This window comes from Morchella importuna, assembly GCF_003444635.1.
Source record: "Morchella importuna strain M04M26 chromosome Unknown Morimp01GS001, whole genome shotgun sequence".
Taxonomy (NCBI): domain Eukaryota; kingdom Fungi; phylum Ascomycota; class Pezizomycetes; order Pezizales; family Morchellaceae; genus Morchella; species Morchella importuna.
Window position 1 is genome coordinate 2,836,599 of NW_025763398.1, and position 22,337 is coordinate 2,858,935.

General features: G+C 44.4%; 5 protein-coding genes across 5 annotated transcripts; 1 reads left to right on the top strand and 4 right to left on the bottom strand.

Annotated features, from left to right (window-relative positions):
* Positions 1–1,867: 1,867 nt before the first annotated feature.
* LAJ45_00721 (uncharacterized protein) lies at positions 1,868–2,449 on the bottom strand (the record flags this gene model as incomplete). Its single annotated transcript, XM_046110322.1, has 3 exons — positions 1,868–1,986; positions 2,083–2,296; positions 2,381–2,449. The coding sequence occupies 3 exons, from the start codon at positions 2,447–2,449 to the stop codon at positions 1,868–1,870; spliced, it is 402 nt and encodes a 133-aa protein (XP_045977015.1).
* Positions 2,450–3,264: 815 nt separating this feature from the next.
* On the bottom strand, positions 3,265–4,590 carry LAJ45_00722 (uncharacterized protein; the record flags this gene model as incomplete). Its single annotated transcript, XM_046110323.1, has 6 exons — positions 3,265–3,349; positions 3,404–3,575; positions 3,631–3,771; positions 3,847–4,386; positions 4,476–4,510; positions 4,574–4,590. 6 exons carry the CDS (start codon positions 4,588–4,590, stop codon positions 3,265–3,267), a joined length of 990 nt encoding a protein of 329 aa, XP_045977016.1.
* Positions 4,591–8,754: 4,164 nt separating this feature from the next.
* Positions 8,755–9,975, top strand: LAJ45_00723 (uncharacterized protein; the record flags this gene model as incomplete). Its single annotated transcript, XM_046110324.1, has 5 exons — positions 8,755–8,808; positions 8,880–8,961; positions 9,025–9,201; positions 9,266–9,432; positions 9,484–9,975. 5 exons carry the CDS (start codon positions 8,755–8,757, stop codon positions 9,973–9,975), a joined length of 972 nt encoding a protein of 323 aa, XP_045977017.1.
* Positions 9,976–10,809: 834 nt separating this feature from the next.
* On the bottom strand, positions 10,810–12,727 carry LAJ45_00724 (uncharacterized protein; the record flags this gene model as incomplete). Its single annotated transcript, XM_046110325.1, has 5 exons — positions 10,810–11,014; positions 11,072–11,605; positions 11,668–11,888; positions 11,946–12,300; positions 12,360–12,727. 5 exons carry the CDS (start codon positions 12,725–12,727, stop codon positions 10,810–10,812), a joined length of 1,683 nt encoding a protein of 560 aa, XP_045977018.1.
* Positions 12,728–15,045: 2,318 nt separating this feature from the next.
* Positions 15,046–21,730, bottom strand: LAJ45_00725 (uncharacterized protein; the record flags this gene model as incomplete). The annotated part of the gene is made up of 8 exons (XM_046110326.1): positions 15,046–15,885; positions 15,940–16,727; positions 16,777–17,067; positions 17,124–17,515; positions 17,570–18,189; positions 18,255–18,601; positions 18,661–20,788; positions 20,867–21,730. 8 exons carry the CDS (start codon positions 21,728–21,730, stop codon positions 15,046–15,048), a joined length of 6,270 nt encoding a protein of 2,089 aa, XP_045977019.1.
* Between the last annotated feature and the right edge of the window lie 607 nt (positions 21,731–22,337).

Consider the following 22,337-nt stretch of genomic DNA (forward strand, 5'->3'; position numbering starts at 1 on the left):
ATGTACTCTGTGGAGCCAGGTCCCGTTGCATGGAATAAGATCACCTCTGGAGATTATTTGCGATCCGGGGAGTTATGCAATCGATGGGAATAACAATTGGCCCATTCAAAAGCAGGGGCATTGAATATATACCTACACACCTTCTATATTACCTTCGATATAACGTTGGGAATAGGTACAGTCGCAACCCGATATGCCGGATTGCCAAGATTCGAAGGATTTCATACGGGATAGCAAAAAATCCGGGATAGCAAATTGATTTTGCAGTAAAAAAAACCAAAACCCCAGAGGATTTCGTACGGGATAGCAAGGGATCCGGCGTATTGAGATCCGGCATATCGAGTTGCGACTGTATGTAGTTACTGTGCCCCTGGATTATGTCAACTAAGCCTGAGGTTTGTTGGCTTAGATCCCTGGACTCATGGGAGGCAAAAGACGTGGAAATGTCTTCTGCCAATAACACTTTTGATTTGCCACAACATACATGTAACGCACCAGCTTTCGGCCTGTCACGAGTACGGTTCCAGGGTTCCAGATCACGATCAATTCAAAGATCTTCCATAAACATGCCTGTCCAAGTTATTCAAGCACAAGTCAGATTTGTATGTCTACCGGGGTCCACTTATTTTTGAACCTGTTGATTTCGCCTATTTATTAGTGGTACCTACTCTGGTAAGAGGAGCTATCTACCCTGCAGCTTATTGCGCCATACAAAAGAGTGGGGAGGCTGACATCTTATCTACCATATCGCTGGTAAGTTCGTCGGTTTTAAAATTCTAATATTGTCCTATTAGAGGTTGTTGAAATTATCTCCCCTCTCCATGAATGGGCATTAGAAGCGTACATATGAGTGCCATTAGTCCAATAAACACATCGCTCCTCTCATAGGTATGTCATTTTACAGCAGATTAGTTGGCCGACAGGGTGCCTCCGTCAGGGTGGACAAACGGGCATGACACTTGCAGCAGCTGCAGCAATGCAGTAGGTAGCCTACATGTATCTTGGCGGGTGCGATTCCTACTACCTAGGAACTCAAGGTTAAAACTCGAAGTTAAAGGGCGGTAATGACCGAAGGTTTTGGCTGCAAGTAGCGATGAATGGCTCGGAAAGAAGGATTCTAGAGCCGGTGTCGGGATGCAACAAGGCGGCCGGGAAGAACATGCGCGCGAAAGCCGTGTTTACTTTCTCGACCTTCTCACCTCATTTCAACTGTTTCACAGTTTCTGTCCCTGCCTCGCCATTTAATTTTTTGTTTTGCCGATTTACTTGGCAATACTCCTGATATGGGCGAAAAGAAGAGAATTTTCCGATCTGCAACAAAAAAGAGGGGCTGAAGATCCGGCAACTGAATGCTGTTGAATTATTCCAGGGTTCGATTGATCACGAGGTAACTCAATTGAAGCACAGGTTTAAAGCACAGGTGGGCCTAAAAAGCCTTTCTAACCGAGTTTGTCTATTGTTTGATTCGGAAGACTCCCAGTCTTCTCAAAAGTGTTAAAAAGAAAATTTACCCCACATATGTAATGACTCTAGGAAACGAAGTGATCCGTCAATTCTGCGGAACTAAACTCTAGGCTCTCATCCCGATGCTGAGAGTCATGATATCTCAATACAAGAAAATGCGTTGGCTATGCCTGCCCCCAGATATATAGAATTTCTCTTGATGACAGAAATATCTCGAGAATAATAGAACCAAACGCCTTTACTTTGTAACAAGCAACCGGGATGGTACATTCACTAGCCGTAAACAGCTTATGGGTATTAGAACTCTCTCTATGTGTCTCAACTTATTGTATTTTTTTTGTTTTTTGTTCCCCCAGAAGTCCAAATCCTTCCTCCACGATCCTCGACTAGCCAAAAGCGAGTATCATGACGGATTTAGCAGATAGTTGATGCTAGCCACGCGCCGTTTGTCGATATGACTATCGCGAGTTCGTGCTTCGTCAACGATGCGGATTTCGTCGGTCTTGCGTTCTCCGATGAGTCCTAGAAGCAGAGAAAAGCATAGACAAGGTCAGCTCCATATTCGGAATGCCCTTCATAAAAAGAAGGACCCAAAGGTTAAGCTTAGGAAAGCCAGACGGCTAGCTCGCTTCTCTTTCCGCTTCTTTATGGTTTGGTGATTCCGATATCGTCTCTTGATGATCCAGACAATCTCGTCGTCCTTTCCGTCGAGCGCGGGGAACCGCCTGACCAGCTTCTGCTTCAGGTTTGCCAGATTCTCCTCCGGGAGGGCCGTGAAGCCCTCGTAACCACCGGCGAAAGCAGTCCAATCAACGTTTTTCCGTAGAAACTCCTACTGAAGCCGTCAGCGAGATCCGAGAAAACAGGTAGGTTTGCTACGAGAAGCAGAGAAGAATAGAGAGAGAGAGATACTGACTCGTATCTGGGAATACGCGCCTTCGGAGATTCCTAGACGCCTGAGGATTTGGTCTTTGGAGTTTGCCATGAGATGGATTGATGGTAAAACCAAATTGAGGCGGGGGCGGGGGACCGGAGAGTCGGCGGGGTTCTTTTCTCAGCTTTTGCCAAGGCCTAAGGCTTTGTGTTCGCGAACCAGTCATATGGAAACTGGAAAAACAGGCAAATCAAAGAGGAGTGTTACCTTAGTGTGTGGGTGAAAACGAGAAAAGGCACGGAGATCGGTTGAAAGCGTTGGAATAAGTGGAAGTTGTCGCAACCGCGTGCTTCAGAAATCTACGATGACGTGCATGCGGCATGCCTCGAGTGAGAGTTTATGAACTGTTTCACTTTGCTTTTTTTGGCCATGGCCATATGAGAGAAAAAGCCCCGCTCAACTGCCGGCTGAAAAAGACCCCGCTTGCGACAGAAACAACGAGAAACGATGTGAATCGATGTCATACATAAAAATTTCTAAATGACGGTGAAGACTGTGGGAAATGGGTGGGAATAAGAGGGAAATACTAGAAACACTGGGGGAGAGGAAAAAGACTGATGGGTCGATATCCTTATCTTGACCATATAAGGTTCAGCCGAGATTAAAATGCTTGTTTCTGATGCGGATGTCAGAATCACAGGAGGGGATTGACTGCAAAGTCTCCTCCCCCCGCACCAGTTTTTTTTCTTCTTTTAACAATGACGGCAACGAATAAGAACAATAATATCGGTTAATAATAACGTAACAGCAGGTTTTATTTCAGCATCGAGCTTTGCTTTTATAAACAAAATAAATTAACTTGGAAAAAAGAAATAGGAGAGAGAAAATCCTGGGATATCTATCTCATCAAAAAAAAAAGGACACATTTAAGCCGAAGCTGGTGGGTCGGGCGCAGATCTTGAGTTGGCAATATTTGTCACCAAGATGTCTGTGGCGCCCAATTCCTCAAGGCTGCGAGAGAAAGATATTAGCGGCTGCTTCTAGTGAGGAGGGGTCTAAACATACCTGTCCATGATATTAGCGATCTTACGCTTCTCCACCATGACCGACACCGCAACCCATCCTTCCTCTTCCAACATTATCACACTGGGAGCGCGTTTACCAGGAGTAATAGTCTTGACTAACTCAAGCTTACTCCGGGGAACGTTGTATGTGCAGAGCACGTATTTTTTGGCGGCTTTATCATGAAATTAATACCTGGTTTGGTGGAAATTGTGGGGCGAGGGACTTACTAATGACACCGCGTATCCTGGACTCAATCGTCTTGATGAGCTGCGGGTTCGACGGGTGCTTAGATTTGATAAGAATCGCCGTAGTCTCCAAAACCGTCGCAATCGGCTTGAGCCCTGCCGCTCTCATCGTCTCACCAGATTCTGTGTGGGGGGGGTTTCATAAGCAAATAAACCTAGCTAATTTGTCATGGAAATAACAGATGACACGACACATACCAACGAGATCAACGATTCCGTCCGCCACACCCAAAGCGCAAGCAGCCTCGACACTGCCACCTACATATTTGATCTTGGTTCTCAATCCCGCCATGCCCATAGCACTGGTCGGGCGTGAGATCTCTCCAGGGGCCAGCACAGTGTTTCCATTTGTAATTTTGGCGTCAGATTGCTCCTTCTCAAGCTTTGCAAAGTAAGCGCTAGAGAGACCAGTGAAGCTAGTGACAATGTTCTTTCCGATCAATTGGCTCGGGTCAGTGTAATCGCCCATCTCCGGAACTTGGACCTGGAGCTTGCAAGAACCGAATCCGAGGTCCAGAATCTCCTCAACGTCAACCTGGGATTCGACAACTTGGTCGCGACCGGTAATACCCAAGTCGACTCTTCCCTCACCAACGAAACGGGGAATGTCGGCTGCTGGGAGGAAGACCAGAGCTATAGGAAGGTTGAGGCATAGTGCTAGGTCTAATCTTGAGTGGCGGTGGAATTGGATATCGGATCCGTGGAGGAGATCCAGGCAGCTTTGATGGAGACGGCCCTCTATTTTTCAATTGAAGAAAATTCTGTTAGCATATAGGTGGCAGATAGGTCAATGACTCAGGCAGCAATCTGGAGGAGACGCAACGAACTTTTGGGTACCGCAAAAAGGAGACGGTCGTTTAAGCTGTAAGGACGCGAGTCAACACAAATTACTTGTAGAAAAGGTCTAATTGAGTTCTATACTCACTGGTTAACGAGATCCATTATTTCGGTGTAATTTTGAGAGGAGAATTGTTGTCGGAGAGAACGAAAAAGCAGAATGAAGAGGGGCAGTGTGGGGCATATTTGTCTTATTATCTAATCTAGATCTATAATATTGAGTCATCATACCTTATCTTGAAATCCATCCGATGTTTTTAAAGATCGGCCAGGGACCTCTTTCAACCCTGCCCTGAATCTCAACCCGACTAGAGCTCTCGAATCATTGCGTCTTTAGTAAGCCAAGCACTGACTTCACTACTCACAAAAGTCCTCACAACCAACGCTTTCCAGCGTCGTAGCATCCCAATGGCTATATGTGATCATCGGCATAAAGCTTGATTGTCCTGAAGACAGATAGGATGACCTGCCTTTGCAATCCGACTGCTGTACCTACATAGAGATGCGTAAATCGCTTATCACTTCGGATCGTGCCGTTACTGGTGGATTTGATCTGTGAGATCTTCAAGTCGGCTAATCTTTCTGCGTAGGGCGAATCCGAATGAAGTGTTTGGCTGGGGATTCGAGTTTACCGGCTAATTAAAGCACGACCTGGAGATAAGATAACTACTAGGTTGTTTGAGGTACTTGATTGGAATGCCTTGCCTTCTAGAAGCCTTGTATGAGACTCGAGAATATTGTCCACCTGGTAGGATGGTAGTAGAATTATTATCATTATAAGGCGGCTCGCACGGCCGGGGAAACTGGAAGAACATTAAGACACTTGAGGAAATGCTCTGCATCCATCGGTAGCTACTTCCACCGGGGGTTGGGTGACGTACGCACCCTGGAGGCTCCATAGTCCGTGATAACAATGCCCGAATTCAACATACAAGGCTCTGGCATTAAGTGAGCGAACTAAATGGGGTGTTGACCGGTAAGGATCCGTTCACTCACTTAATGCCAGAGCCTTGTACAACAATATATAAGGGATTTGTTCGGCTCTTGATATCCCCGGGAATCTTTAATATCCAATGGCCAAGTAAGAGATTTCACTAAAACCATTCGGTAGCCTTGGCTCAGGAGTAAAGGAGTGTTAATTATCGGCCAACTGAGCGGATCTTGGCCGAGTAATATATACAATTTCATAACCTTGGTAATATAAATATAAATATTATGGATAATGGCTTGGCTTCAATATGATATGATAGATTAAGTGGCCTATTTCGACTCCATGTCTCCTCAAGCTTTTGATGATTTTTGCTCGGGATGTGGAGCTAGAGTTCCCTGAGTCCCCACGCGACGTTACCCTAGCGGCTCGCTTGCAATCTACAGAAACCAATCAAACTCCGAATCCGAGTGCCTGTTACGCCAGATGAGAGGGGGTGCCGGTATTAAGTGTACATGCACATACGTAGGCTTTCATGTTTTTCTGCAGTGGCAACAACATGACATGAAGTCGAAAGAACAATCACTCCATTTATATAGACATATCTTCGTTGTTTTATGTCTCATATATACTCGAGATATCGGCCGACTTTATCAAATTCCATTGGTTTCGAGCATTATCACGGGCATTATCACGAGCATTATCACGAGTATTGAGCAGGTTTACAAAAACCACGCATAAGAAATGCACTCTAACGGACCAAAGCTTCTTCTAAGCTTCGGGTCATTACCTCTCCGAATGATGCGGTATTATTCCGAAGCTGTAGGTACTGCAACTGTGGAGTCATCGTCTATTTTGTTCACCAAGAGGGCACATCACTGATCCACCCACAAGAATAGGACTGATATAAGCACTTTTTCTGTGAGCTGGCCACAAGAAGCTGTGGCATGTTAAAGTTCAAACGATGAGTGGAATATCTCGAAGAGATGCCGAAGAATTGCGAATTTTATTTAGCTCATCAAACGGACGGAGTCTTTGCCGGTGAATACCAATATAAAAATGTTCTTGGTACGGTGAAGAATGTCGACATAAAGCCAACTAATCACAAAAATCTTCCCATTCAGTACTGTGTTCGCGTCAGGAAAGTATATGTACTTGACAGCGCATATATGTTCCAGACCACGTACATGTGCATTCCATCTAGTTTTCTCTTTAGTTTTCCCGTCAGTCATACGTGTATATAGCATTTCCGCCTAAGCTACGTATACACAATAGCCATCGACACTATATTGAGACCGGGCGTAAAGAGTTTGTAGGGAACTACATGTAGTTTACTACCCTCTAATCAATCCCAGAGGATAGCATGAGCTATTAGCTCGTTGGGTTATTGTAAGGATAGCCGGTTATTACTATATGAATTGATCAAGCAAACTTAATTCGTACGCAAACCACAGAATTGAGATATGATATAAAGGAAAGTTGGTAGCTTTATTAGTATAAGGGTTCTGTTAACGAACAGCTGTTACTAGATATAGCGGCATACCAAGGGATTGCGTATGATTACAGTTCCATCTTAATTAGCAACCTTCTCAACCTCTCCATAATCATCGTCCGGCTCCCAGACATATATACGGTACTATAATTGACGCTACATCCATGTCGAATTTCGAGTCGTGTAGTCGGAGAATATGTGTGTGGTTCGGAATTGACGGTACGGTTTATTGATTGCAATTACCAGAAGGAGAGCTCGGACATATATGCGAAAGCACGGTCTCGGTTTCTGGAGAGTAGACAGATAAAGTATTAGACCGTGGAAGCACGAGACAACGAAACCATTTCGGAATTCTAACGCCGAGGGCACATTATGCAACACAAGAACCTCCCCTCAGAGCTGAATGTACACTTTAGATGAACTATAGGCAGTGCCTGCAGTGCCTGCATGAAGCTGTCAGTTGAAGTCGAGATGGGCCAATTGGAATCCCCTGAAATATACCCCTAGGACTCGGCGAATATAACGCCGACCACGTTATATGTCAAGCACTTCTTTCTTTGGGTGCGTACACAAACTTAAATTTTTAGGTTTATGCATCAATGGCCGTTTCAACTTGCGCAAATTAATCCGGAAGACGGGTGTGGGGAATGATACTAACCGTTGGATGGAATGGATATGTGGGGGCACGCCTAAAGTTCATTTCATTTTTGAATTTGTCGATGTCGGAGCAGATGCTTAAATGGATGAAATATGGGTCGAGCGGACCTGTCGGGAAGGTTTCCAGGAGTATGTTGGCTTCCCCGCACCTGGGCTGAGATCACGAGAGATCACTCGGTCTCCGACATCAGACAGAACCACAAAACTGCACATTCACAACACAATACAGTACATGGTTAGATAATTAATCACAGGTCGACATGTAGTAACTATGTAGGTACTCTGCTCCACGAATATATACCATATCTCTCTGCTTTTGTAAGCCAATCACATGTAATCCAGGGTTATTTCAATAGCCACCATATATATAACCGGTGTATTCTGTCTGCATAACAGGCCTTTAACCGGGTTCAGGTAATTATTCCAGCTGTTATAGGCGACCAAACCGCTGTAAGTTCCAGGGGTAAGGACATAGCCCCCACAGTTTTCCCCAGAGAACTTAGCGGGCGTTCATACCGCCAATGTTCGTACCGCCAATGTTCGTACCGTTAAACACCCTCGTTGACTTGTCTGAGTGAGTTTGTAACAACAACGACACATGAGCCCATATTCAGTAAAGGGCCCCATTTTCAAATGTATGTTATTAAGGCACGGAGTTTTCTCCAGAGCCTGTTGTTGGAACGAAGGATTACCTAGTCTATGATATCCATGCTGATTATATTGATGCGCGGCCTCGGTGTAAATTCGGAACCGATACCCACGATTCCATACTACTATACGCGTTCGGAAAATACCATACGAGCAAGCGAAATAAACCTTTTGAGATTGGAGTTGGGGGTGATAGACCGGTCGCTTAATGATTTCCGTCAGGGAAGCTACGACGATCGCTGCCTGATTCAGCTATTTACATTTCTCTCGGCCATATTTCCTCTGGCCAACTGAATAGCTTTCATATGTGCAACCTCTCGGTAAACAAGAATTAAAGCTCCGTGTATGATGGGGGTAGCTAGGAGGTATGCACTTTACGGCTCCAGGCAATAGTTTTGGAGAGTTGCATATCCCGTGAATAGAGGTTGTGAAATGGCTATATAAAGAAGGCAATGTCGCCCAGTAATGGCTCATTTTCTTCTCCATCCAACAGGTTCATCTCAGTCTTCAAAACATCCTTTGGCCATTTCTGATATTCGCAATTATGAAGTTCTCTATCCTCGGCTTGGCCCTCACGGCCCTTGCTCAGCTGTCAATGGTGCGTATATACTCAAATATTCGAGAATTTAGATTCGAGTTGATATTCATAATTTAAAACCATGAATATAGGCAGCTCCAGGCCCTCACGCTCTTGTCAAGCGCGCTTCCTCTACTGAGGCTGCCAACGCTGGATACGCCACTTTGAATGGAGGTATGTAGCTCTAGCTTTATCCCATTTGTTTCGTGGTTTCTCTGACATCTGGCAATGGTGTAGGCACTACTGGAGGAGCTGCTGCTTCATCGGTTACCACTGTTTCTACTCTGTCTGCTCTTCAAGCAGCTGCTTCCGGGACTGCAGCAGCTATTATTCACATCACTGGAACCATCACCGGTAATGCTGTTGTCAACGTTGGCTCCAACAAGAGTATTCTTGGAAAGTCTTCCGCCGCATGTAAGCTTATCTTCAATAGAAATAAACAAATAGGGATTGTCCGGTATACTGATATAACAAATAGCTTTGGTCGGTATTGGTCTTCGTGTCAACGGACAGACAAATGTCATTATCAGGAACTTGAAGATTTCCAAGGTTCTTGCCGATACCGGTGATGCCATTGGTATCCAAGACTCCAACAACGTCTGGGTTGACCACTGCGAGCTGTTCTCTGATATGGACCATGACAAAGTGAGATTAGCCTTCTCAGCCTACAAGTGAAGTTTTGACTGACTGAAGTAGGACTACTACGATGGTCTCCTTGACATTACCCACGGCTGTGACTACATCACTGTCTCATACTGCTACTTCCACGACCACTGGAAGGCTTCTCTCGTTGGACACTCCGACTCCAATTCTGCTGAGGACTCTGGCCACTTGACTGTTACCTACAAGCACAACTACTGGAGCAACCTTAACTCGCGTACCCCCTCTTTCCGCTTCGGAACCGGTGATATCGTCAACAACTACTTCGTCAACTGCAACGACGGTATCAATACTCGCCAGGGTGCGAAGCTCCTTGTCAGATACAACGTCTTTGAGGATGTCGATAGCCCACTGTACTCCACTGATAGCGGTTACGCCTACGCCGTCGGAAACGACTTTGGTGGCGGAACTAACGAGGCCGTTGCTACAGGTTCATTCACCATGCCGTACAGTCTCAGCCCTGGCGGAACTTCCACTTTGAAGGCATACGTCATTGCTAACGCTGGTACCACCATTACCTTTGGTTAATTGTATGTGGATCTGGGAATAGCCCGGTGAAAAAATTGGAGTGGGGTGGTGGATGGCATGTGCGGTTATCTAGGGGATATCTGCTTTTTTGGAAATGTAGTGATTATAGTTGGAGATAGTTGGCGATAAAAAAGAATTTATATATGTGTTCTACTCTAGTTTCTCAATTCCGTTTGGTATGTTGTGTAGTATTGTAATATGACCCGGGATATGGTTCATGAATTATCACTCGGAAGCTAGCCTCATCCTTGCAGCTTGTCAATTTGGGAAAGCATTGTTCCGTATGGCAGTGTCGCATAAAGCATGTGGGGCTACATGTAGATACATGTAGGTAAACATGACATGATACATGTACTTATGGGGTAGAAAAGAAGGATTAAGAACGCAGTAACCTTGGTGCCCCCCCCTCCCCACGTATTTTTAAGTCTACGAAACATAATACCAGGCTTGGCAAATACACTAACTACTTAGTATGTACCTGCATGTACCCCCTTCAATAAAATTCCCCTCCTTCCCGAAATTTCACCCATTTCCAATCCATCATATCCAGAAGAAATATCTTTACGCGATACATGTACCATTTATACAACCGATGAGAAACGTTTTGTGAAGATATATATATGTACTTGAACCATAAATATGATGTTTATTTCGCTTAGCTAATTCAAGGTGAAAACCATCACTGGTACTTGTATCTTACTGTGTATTCGCATATAAGGAATCTCAAACAGCATGTCCAGATATAAAATACTCTCTCCTAAGTACAGAAGCCATCGATATCCTCAACGCCATAAATCAATGATAATGTACTAATACTAACAGATATTTATCATTCTAAACCATTTTCGTTACGGCCTTTACTGATACCGGTGTCTCTGCCTCAACCACCTTTTTCTCATTAACAGGGTCCTTCAGCCCCAACCCCCTGACAGAACTCAATACTCTACGCGCAGCGCTACCAGTAACAGAATGCGCTTCCATATCGAAGAGGGAGTTGATTATGGCCAGAGAGCAGATGAAAAGATATACATCCCCATTCCTATATCACACGTTAGAAATTTGTACACCCACGCATAAGGCCAAAGGAGAAACATACTTGAGTCCCTTAACGAGTCCCCTTTTCACAAGTACTTTCCAAGCACTAATAATACCTAATCGCAAGCTATACAAAAAGTTCCCTCTCCCGCCCCTCGAATCTACAAACGCCCATAGTCCTCCAAGAAAACCACTTAGCCAGAAACGGCCCTTTGGCAATAGCCCTCTTGGTAGTGTTTTTTGGAACAGACAGCATGTGGCCCAGGATGTTCCTATTGCTCCGGTGATGAACGTGCTCGTGAGCAGTGTCGACCGGGTGAGCCTCATAAGCGCACCTACGGGGTCTTTAAAGAAGAGGCTATACTTCGGGACCCATGAGACGCCGTAGCATATACTCATGAATTTTGCTACGTGTGTAAATTCTGAGGCCCAGAAGTTTAGGTATGTTTTGAGGCAACTGGGTTCGTGTGGGTGAAGAACGGCGCATAGGAGGGAATTTATTATGGGGTGAGCGGGGTCCACTATGGGAGAAATTGATTGGAGTGTTTTAGGGAGTATGTTTGAATTAGGGTACAAGATTGGCGAGTTAAATGGCCTGTTGGATGTAAAACTGTCAGTTATTGAACCAATGGATTAAGAACCTGAAAGGTAACGTACGGGTAACCTAATTTCGCAATTTTGCTAATACTGTCTATAATATCGTAGGCTCCCGGCCACTTTACCGTGGAAGAATATCCTGCCGGTTTTGATTGGATATACTCTTTAGAGTGGTCGAGAATGAACCCGCCGTATTCCGACGGGAAGCAATCTCTATCGAATACGAAAGTATACAATAGCTGCCCGGATGTTATTGGGAAAAGAAGCCACGAGCCGAACCACTGCAACTTATAGATCAACAACCAAATCCAAATGGACCATTTCGAAGGAACACGTACCCAAGGCCGCTCAGGAAACCATCCATCATCCTCCAGTTTGTTGTAGGAGTACTCCAAAGCCTTCACAAAAGCATAAACCGCTATCGTAACTCGCCGATCGGAAGCTGGATTTAACAGTAGTGCTAATCCTGCAAGTGAAGATCCTATAGAGGGTGAAAGCGGCGAAGTGAATACTCCAGATACTTTGGGGTGTCTCTGTCGAAACCGCCGAGCTTGGGCATTTGGTAGAAGTAGGTTCGAGCGCAGTTGGTATAGAAAACGATAAAGCAGTCTATGAAATACCACAAGTGTCGAGAGCGACAGCGACAGTAGGAAATTTGGGTTCTTGAAGAACGTGGTATGGATCACAGTTGTCCTTATTGTCATAACCGTTAACTATCACATGCGATCTTAACGAGTGAGTAGGTAACCTACAATTCTTTCCCCCCTTTGCGTTTTGAAAACTTCTCAGATAGTACATCCCACAATTTTAATACAAGACTACTAGCTAGAAATACTCGTAATCCAGCGCGTGTGGAGGCTGGGATGAAATCTTCGGCCTGATTGCAAACAGTATCGAACTGGCTTTTTGAAGGGGTTCTAATAGCTATCGAGGAGGGCCCTTTAATAAGTATGCGACGTCGAATAATAGCATATTCTTTTGGTGAAATCGCGTATCGCAGGGAGAGAATAAGTAGTCGGCGAGCATGTGATGGGGGATTGGCGCCAGGTTTCGGGTTAGAGATCTGCTTAGATTTTAGATCCGGCACAGGGGCCCCTGAACCTGAGGCAGGCGAAGTCATCGGGTATATTCAACAGATGCTGGCGATTATGATGTCGTAGATATGCTGGAGTTGAGAGAAGATGGAGCAGAGTCGGAGTCCGATCGCGAAATCCGGGGTAAGGTCAGGTCGAGGGTTGTTGCAACAGTTTGAGCATGGGCCAGCCAGTGACGTGAGGGGTGGTCTCACAAGCCATAGTTATCTGCCAGGAGCCTCGGCTAGACGCGATTAAAGCGAGACCGCCAGAGCTCACTCGCCAGTAAGCTAACCGAACCAAACTCCATGGAGTACCGAGTCAGACTCTATGCACTGGACTGGATATCGCTGAATGCATATTATGTATATATGTAATCTCAATATACGAATTCAAAAGGCGACCCCTCTGTTTCAAATTCGAGTACATCGACTCTAATCCTACCCCTATATTCAACCTAGAATGAGAATATCCCGTCGCCTTAGGTGATTTGTGCAATGTTCTCAAGGGACTCTTCCATCTTTTATTCAAACAAATGAAATAATATCGGATATTGCTCTAAAATAACAAGGCTAGGAATAGTGGATGACCGTCAAGGGATCAACTAGTAGCCTGTGCAGCTAAAATAATATACATAATATGTAATTATGCCAAGAATGATAAAGAAACGAGAATAATGGCTTATATTAACCATCGTATCTTTTAGTTCCATAGTCTTGTAATTTGTACGCGTCGCTGCTACGCTTAGCTTATGATTAATTGGGCATGGCAAAGTACTCAACATATGCTCACCATATTCGAGTGATCAAGGATTTTGAGGTGGATTGTATGATTAGAATCCCAATGAGTCTAATGAGCGACTATGGGCCTAAGCCTCATACATATACCCACCCTGCGGAAGTATTAGAAGATAGTACTGAACAATGAGTGATTCTTTGTGATTCAGAGCTGACCGAGTGATCATTTATGATCCGACTAGTCTTATAATTATAGTTCCGTTACCTCTCATTTCTCCGTTCCGGCACCACAAATATATCCTGTAACTATCTTTGCACTAGACCGGGCGGCTCTTTAGCGGAGGTCTATCGCGTGAAAGCTTAAGGGCTTGTAGAAAGCCCTAAACCCTGATGATCACTTATCGTGCGCTAGTTCGGAATTCACTGTCACCTATGATTTGGGAATCCATATGATATGGTGGTTCAATTTGTTACCTTAGTTGTAGCATAAATCCATATTTAGTCAAGTTTTTTCTACGGTATATCTCACTTGTATTGAAAACCTATATATATTTTCCAAGGGCTTACCTTTATAAACTATCCCCCCCCAGTGCTCACCCATGTTTCGGAACTTAATTTGGTAGAGCGGGCCGGGGTTGGGCGAGACTGAGAGGATGGCGAGGCTTGACGATTTTCTATAGCTAGAAAACTGATGCCGAGCCTTTGATTAGACTTAGTTGCCCTCCCACCACTCAACACAGTACCTAGCTGAACTCCCGCATGCAAGATTCAAGACGCATATAGAGTAGATATTTAGGTATTGCCTATTAATAGATCGAAAAGGTACACGAGCAAAAAGGAAATCTTGCCATTTGGGCGTTGATGCCAAGGGAATCTATGACCTATGGGGCTTGGTACCATATTGGCTTTTTATACATGAGTACAAATCTTTGATCACTATAATATGTGCACTCACCCTACAAGTAGATCCTAGAAAACATCAATCGAGCTTGATAGTCAATATATATGTATAGCTACTCAGTAAAAGTGTTCGTGATATAGTTTTAATGTTAGTGCGTAGTGTGGCGTACTCGTAGTACTGATGTTATTAAAGTTGAGATTCAAAACAACGAAAAATATATAATATAGTTAGTGACTATATATAAAAAGAAGATAGGTCATTGACCTTATTCTTCATTAATTTGGGCGCCATTGGTCACTGGGAAGGTCTTCTCTTGGGGGTTCTTGGTGGTCCGCCGCGGTACTTACATATATATGGAGAAATGTCTCACTCCGAAATCGGAATCACGAGCACTTTTGCAGAGTGGCTGTACTTACAGTCGCGATCATAATATTTCTTACTATTTACTATTTAGATTGTAGGATAACCGCAGACGCTACAAATATTTGAATTTGCCCCTAAACAGCTCTAAGAAATCTTCTTCGTAGGTTATGGCGGTTAGCTATAGATGGCTACCTGTCTAGGGGACTGATTAATGAAATACCATCAACTTCATAATCATGACAATACTATCTAAAAAATTCTTGGTATCATACAGTAAACAAAAACCTAAATTCAAGCACCCAAACACCTATAATTTCCCTGACGCTACTCCGGGCCTGATATTGTGTAAAGGAAAAACAAAAAGCTAAATAGACAAGTACGCCGGAATACCATAAACCACTGGTGCCGCACCGTTAAGATACTTCAAACTACAACAATCTCTTCCTTTGGCAACTGCCTCCACAAGTGATACACTAGCAAATGGAGAGGTGACCCTCCCTTTAGCTTTCCTTGAAGACTTGTCCGCTTTGTTGAACAGTCCCCACCTATCAAAAACATCCTTTGAAAATCGATCGATATCTTTGTCCGTTACGTCCCACAAGGTCGCTAGTAAGGTTGGACACCCCCCCAACAGGTAGTTCAAAGACATTCCGTATGGCTCAAATTCGCCGGAATCCTTCATTGCCCCACTGCTACACCCCAGAAGCATAGAAACTGCACACTGTTCTAGCTTTTTGACGGTCTTTCCACGAATATAATGTGCACCACTTCCGTGTCCGGAGTAAATAAGGAGATCACGGGTCTCCAAATAATTCCGGAATTGCTCCTCAGAAGGCTCTTTGTTGATTATTCCTTCCCAACCATCCAAATTTTTAAAGCCGTCTTCAAACATGTTTTGAGTAGAGACCAAATCCGAACTAGGATTAAGAATATAGGAGCCCTTATCTCTGTCTACATAAAAGCCAGGAAGGGTCTGCGATGGTGATTTTTCTTGCATCTTTAGAATTCGCTCGCGAAGGGCAGCCAGAGATGGGAGTCGCGAAACCGAATGACCACGAAGACAAGGAAGTGATTCCCAGGGGAACATATGTACCGATTTGTCCAGGATCAAAATCGTATGATCAATTCCGCGTTCGGCATCATTTATGTGGAAAGAAGCCTTTTGATGGTATGAATCCAGAGCATCTGTAAGCTCTACAACCATCTAGTCACGAGTCAGCAAACTCTAGTTTTTGAAAAACAATTTCTCGTGACTTACCTCATCAGTGTCGAGCTCATCATAAGCATTCCCCTCTCCGTGGAACTGTAAGATATCTACCACATAAAAGATCAGGTCTACAAGCATCTCATTGAAAGTCTCTTGGCCTTCCGATGGCCCAAGTCCAATGAACAACTCAAGCACACGATGATCGATGTTTACCTTCCCAGATTTCTTTCGCTTTCTTGAAGGTAGATACTTTGCAAGTACCTTTTCGAAGGTCGCTTTAAACCTTGCTAGAAGTCCAGAATGACGCGCATACTGGCAAAATATACCTTTAAAACCACAAAACCAGACGTGTTCAATGTTTTCCAAAAGATCACCGAGGCGAGAATCGAGGGCTTCCCTTTCCTCCCACCATTCCTTCCTAGCACCCTTACTCGTCATTTCTTTGGCATTGTGAGCACTGGTATTGGCTCCTTCGATGATCTCGTCGAGTTCCTGTCGGCATTCGCCGTACTCAAATACGGCCTCGGAATCATCCCGTGAATTCCCGCGAGTGAGTGGTAAACGTATCATGAATTGGCTTTCTCCGGCCTGGAAACGTGAGACGTAAAGCTCATCGCGCCTCTCATTCAAAGAAATCGAAACCGCTGCCCATCTGTTTGGGATAATATCAACATAATCCCGTTGAAAACTTGAAAAATCAAACGAGTTAAGCTCCGCTGCCACAGTCCCACCGTGAGGTCCGTTTATTGGCCAACTCAAGTCTTCAGGAATGCTGTTTGAAATCTTTTCGGCCTCAATAGCTGCCTTCTCCCTTTGAATCGAGAGTCCTTTATGTAATTCTGACAGAAGTAAGCGAGTTTTTCTTCACATAATTGAGTCCAAACTTACCAAGAGAATAACTCGCAAAGAATGGATGCTCTGGCCCTTTGCCCTTTACACTGCTCACTGCATGAATCAACACAATGATTTCACTTAGGAGGGAAGCTACACTGTGTGTCATTGTTGAAGATCCACACTTAATGGCCCTGGTATGCACGTTATAGACTGCATCCCTAGCCTTCTCGAGAAGCTCCATAAACTCTGTCACAGCTTTGCGCTCTTTGGCAGGTTTACGGGTTGATTTAGTAGTTGGATCCAAAATCTCTGACTTATGTAAGGCAATATTGGGCAAAGAAATAGCTAATAATATATGTGTCAGTGATAAATGTCTCAATGATAGGTATAGATGGAAATACTTGAGTCTTGAAGAACCCCGAAAATTGGATCAGAGCTCATCAGGATCAAAGCTTCTTGGAAGAGATGTCTTGCTTCAGTCAAGCCATGGACGACGGCTTCTTGGTGCCCAATAGGAAGCTTTGCTGCTTCCTTGAGTAAAGCCTCGGCTTTTTCGCACTTTTGTTGCATAGAAAAATTATGGGCCTTAAGTCTCAAAACGTTCCCTTTCTGCTTAAGAAGTGTGGAACATTCGCCAATAACTGTAGACGTTAAGCTAACAGAGGTGGAAGCTTTCTCAATTTCGTCTTTTGCAGCCTTTGACTTTGTTGTTGGTACCCTTCCTCTGCGTTTGGCGGGTGCTTTCGCCCTAGTGTTTTGCTTGTTTTCTCCGTCTAGAACCATTTTAGACATTCTGCTAATCGTTAATATATGTCCCTCAAAGTTAGTTTGGAGATACTTTTCTTACTTTTCGACCACCATTTGTGAGTCTGGTCTATGGCTTCCTAAATTTTCAATCCTATCGACGGCCATTAATTCTTCTAAGTGTTTCTCAGCACGTTCATAAGCCTCACTCTCCTCCTGCCAATCCCCTCTGATTCTCTCCAGGTTTCCGGCCGCAACTTCGATTTCAACAAAATCGTGGCTGTTGGTAATCAATTCCCTTGCTTGATCTAGCATCTCTGTTCCCTCCTCTGTTAGGCCTGCCCTCACTTTCAAATCTCCATACAAGGTCATTGTCTTGGCCATCCTAGATGTTGCATTTACTGCTTCAACGGTCTTGAGGGCTTGCTGAAGGTAAAACTCGGCCTCACGAACCATCCCCTGATGACGGTATATGTTGGACGCCTGAAGAAGACTAGAGTGAAGAGCCGAGACAAGTGGCCAGAGAAGAGGCGTATTGAATGCTGCTAATGTAGTTGAGTGGACCTTAGGTGCTGAAGAGCTAGTTGTAAGCGCTGCCATCCCTTGGATAAGAGAGTCAGATTTTGGGGTAGCTGGTTTGCTGAGAGCCTCTAAACCGGCCCAGGCACGTTGATTAAGTCTAACACATCTTCTAGCATGCGTCAATGCATCATTAGGATTTCCCTATAACACTCCAAGAATTAGCTCATGGCAAAATATATCGATATCCATCATGGTATATCACTCGCCTTTTCGAATGTCAATAGACTCATTGCATATGCAGCGTCCGCAATAATCCTGTTGATCTTGACCCTCTTCGCAATCTTGGCCCCCGAGATTTTCGCGCTCATAAGTTCTTTGTCTTCATTAACCAGAGAACTAGCCGAAAGAAAATATTCTTCAGCCTTTTCAAGATTTCCAATGTTCACAAAGTATTCTGTGTATGCTAAGTGACATTGCAGTACTGTCGTTGAGGATAATCCACTTGGAGCTTTACTAATTAAGGCTTGGGCTTTTGCTAAAGCTATTCCTGCCCTTCCGGAGTATCCAAGTCGAAGGTACTGGATCCCAAGAAGGCTTTGTAACTGGACAAGGGCTGAAGAAGGGTTATTAACATTACCTGAAGCAGATGTTTTTGAAGAGAATTTGACTTACAATCATAGTTCGCTTTATCTTCTATTCCCCTAAAGGATACCAGGACCTTCAAAGCACAAATCTTGAGTTCAACTTCACCCTTCATCTCGAAAAATTCGGCCACCATTTCCAGCTTTTTCATTACTTGATTTATATCTTCCACTTTTTCTACCACTGCGTCCCAAGTGATGCATTCATTCACTAATCTATTCCATAGCTCCAATGCATTTTTTACTAGTTCCGGCTCGACTTCGCCATCTTGCCATCTTAAAAAAGATAAACTGACTAGACAACCTGCTATTATATCATCTTTGTATCTCAATAGGTGTTTGTCCTCCGTCGAAGTTACTGCAGCTGGACCCTCGGCCCATTCAAATGTCTCCTCGCCCAGACTTTTAGCCTCCTCTTTGTTGATTAGGTCTGCATGATCGACTGCGAGCTCTAAGAGTTTCGAAATAACTCTAGCTCTTCGTAAAGGCATTTCCTCAAAGGAATACAGGTCTAGTAACCTCTCGCCTAATATTTGGGCGACTGTACCATCACTTCCCGTGGTTCCAATTGCCAGCCTCATCGACCATTCAAGCATCGCACCTCGTGCCGTTTTTGATATTCCTGCGTAATCAAACCGTAGCGAAGAAGCCACGCCGTCCTTTTTCTTGTTTGCACATTTGACAAGGCCTGCCAAAACTCTATCGACTGTTGCCTCCTTAGTAGGCAAATCGAACGCATTTCCAGGCAAATCGCCTTTCATGGCACTCTGTCCAATCTCTTCCAGAGTTCCGGTTTCGAAAAACACGTTTACGGCGCTCAATAGCGCATCCTCAGCCCTCCTATAATCGCCTGCTAGAAGGAAAAGACTGCCCAATCGCTCCCATTTTAAAGCTGCGTTAGTTTGGACGAGTTCCCCCGAGGGCCTTCGTTCTAGTATCATGAGACTTCTCCTTAAGGCCAGGATGCTTGGCTTATCCATCCCTGCTTTTCGATAGAGTAGATGGATCTGCCAATATGTCGTGGAAAACTTTTCGTAAAACATAGCGTGGTCAATATCATTTTCTGGTAGTGATCTGATTATCGTCAAAGACTCTTTGACTAAATCCTCGACAGCTTCCCACGCATCTGGGGAACTAATGATAAATCCTCGCCAAGATGTTGAGATAGCTGTATCAATTGTAGATGTGACAATTTTGGTTGCTTTTGCTCGTTCCTCGTCCGAAATCACCATCGTCAAATATTTACCGCAAAATCGGATAACCCCTCGAGCGATTGAATCACATAAAATTCTTAAAGTCCACCTTGTCTCTTTATCATCCAATGTCTCTTCCACTCCTTCCTCGCTGTCTGTTTCGTCTTTCAGAAGAGAAGCCAGTAAACTGACCCCGCCCCTTCTCAGCAGGGCTACCTCGTTCAACAAAATTTCCAGGTCCGCCTTTCTACCATTTCTAATCGATGCAAGCCCTTCAACCGCAATCTCAATCCGTTCTTTGAGCCCCTCGACAATTTTATTATCTAGGATAAGCTCTCCATCTTTTCCAATTGTTGATAGTTTCAATTCGATAGTTGCTAATCGGACATTACTGATGACTTTTAGCGCTGCATCTGACTCGTTATTCATGGCCTCCAATTCCATAAGTAATTCCTCCGTGCAATTCATAGATTCTTTTAGCAAGCCAGCGTCGAACGAGACGGTGGCGAGAGTTTTAATCACCTCTAATGGCAGGGATTTTGATGAATTACTCCCATGAAGTATTTGACGGACTATGTTTGATGTTTGTTGTATAAAATTATAACGGTCGGGCCTAGTCCGTTGTTCATGTGAACGTCGGACGAACGCGGTTAAGTATTTGCGCCAACTTTCCCATTGTTCGGCGGTGTCCTTCTCAATTATATCCGTGCTATTAGACTGGAGATATTTTCTCAAGACACCACACTGAGTCGCTAGTGTTTGTAGTCCCAGTGCTGCTCTAGGACTACAGAATAGTTTGATATTTGTGGCATCGCTATCAGAAGACACCGCCGTTGAAGGAGTTATAGATAGGAGAGTATGAATAAGAACATTCAAATGGGTCAACGCTTTAGACGGGGATGATTTTGAATAAACCTTTATCAACGATAAGGGATTGTATTGAGAAGATAGTGAAGGAATGATGGCCTGGGAAGATATTAGATTAGTATGGTTTCTTATATTAGTGTATTTTCTTGGTTTTCGGCGAAACAGAAAAGCACGAACCTCAATCAACTCTGGTCTCTTCAATCCTGCAAGACATCGCAGCATTCCCAGTTGGCATGAAATAACCAATGGAAAAGCAGGTACTGACGCAATCACATCCTTAAACTCAAGCATCTTACTAAACGATTCCTTCTCAGCTTTTATAGCCCCACCTTCTTTCCCGGAGTGCTTAGACTTTGCTGCTACTGTTTGAACCTTATTAGTTTGTTTCTCCTCCGCAGATCCGTTTTGCATATGTTCAGTCAATTTTCGCTTCAGACTCCGAGCCTCTTTTAATGCCATCTCAAACATTCCGAGCTGTATCAATTTTAACAGAAGGCTGTTCTGGGCGGTCTCGACTTGTAGTGGGGGCATCTCTGGGAGATTAGAGGTATGTTGGATCGAGTTAAGATATGATATTGAGAGAGCGCAGCATGACGCCAAGTTCGCAATTGAATCGGACCTCGTACCATTACGACTTGCGGATCGCGACTGCAATGGTTTGCTATTTGTAGAAACTAGTTTTCCTGTTTTCCGAGCTGGCGCAGAGATTTCAAGAGCGGAAGGAGGCGGCGCATCTTTTTTCGCCGCATCGGTGAGAGCTTTGAGGCAGATATTTATTACCTCAATCGCAAGCTTTTGTTTCTCTACTATCCTTGATGCCGGCAAAACCGATACAGTGACGGTCTCTGTTACTACCTTCTGCGAGGTTAATTTCGCATTCTTTGATCGCGAGGATATTTTCACAGTAGCCGATGTGACGTTTGGCTCGGTAGTAGTGAATGATTCCGTTAAAAGCTTTATAGTCGAGCTTGAGCAGGCATCAACAGTCAGTTGCTGCTTAATTCCGTCGTACGGACTTGTGCATGCAGATTTTGGAGGCATTTAAATCCTATTCCTTGTGGAAAGCAAAGGTTTTGTCTGACGATCTGCAGGTGGTATTGAAAGAAAGGGGTATCAACATGCAATTATAAGGCCCAAAGATTTGACGGGAAGTTGATGGAGGGTTGTGGAGTGAATTTACGAAGATTCCACACGAGTAAATAGACTGGGGGCTTTTCGAGGTGGGTTACTAAGGGAACAAACGCCACAATAATGGCTTAGGGAATGCTTCGTTGACTGGTAAGGTGGCGCTGATCTGAGCTTTTAAGGTAGCGCCCCTAGGTAGGGATGTCAGGGCCTATTCAACACCCGGGGGAGTCGGAAGGTTGGTTGCAGCATATCTATCATGCAAACCGTGGAGATCAGTAAGGCACGCTTCACCTACATAATGTATGTATCTACCTAGAGTGGGTAAGGTAGAGTAGATACAATATCCAGTAAATAAATAGCTATAGGTAGCTACCTGCCCTCTTGCGGGTCTGCCAGGAACAACTTGGAATCGGCTAAGCCAGAGAGAGGTAGAAACAGAGGGGCAACTGCAACTGCTTCGCGCGACATCGTGCAACACAAAACTCCTGTATCAACTGCCACTTACCACTTCTCCGACAAA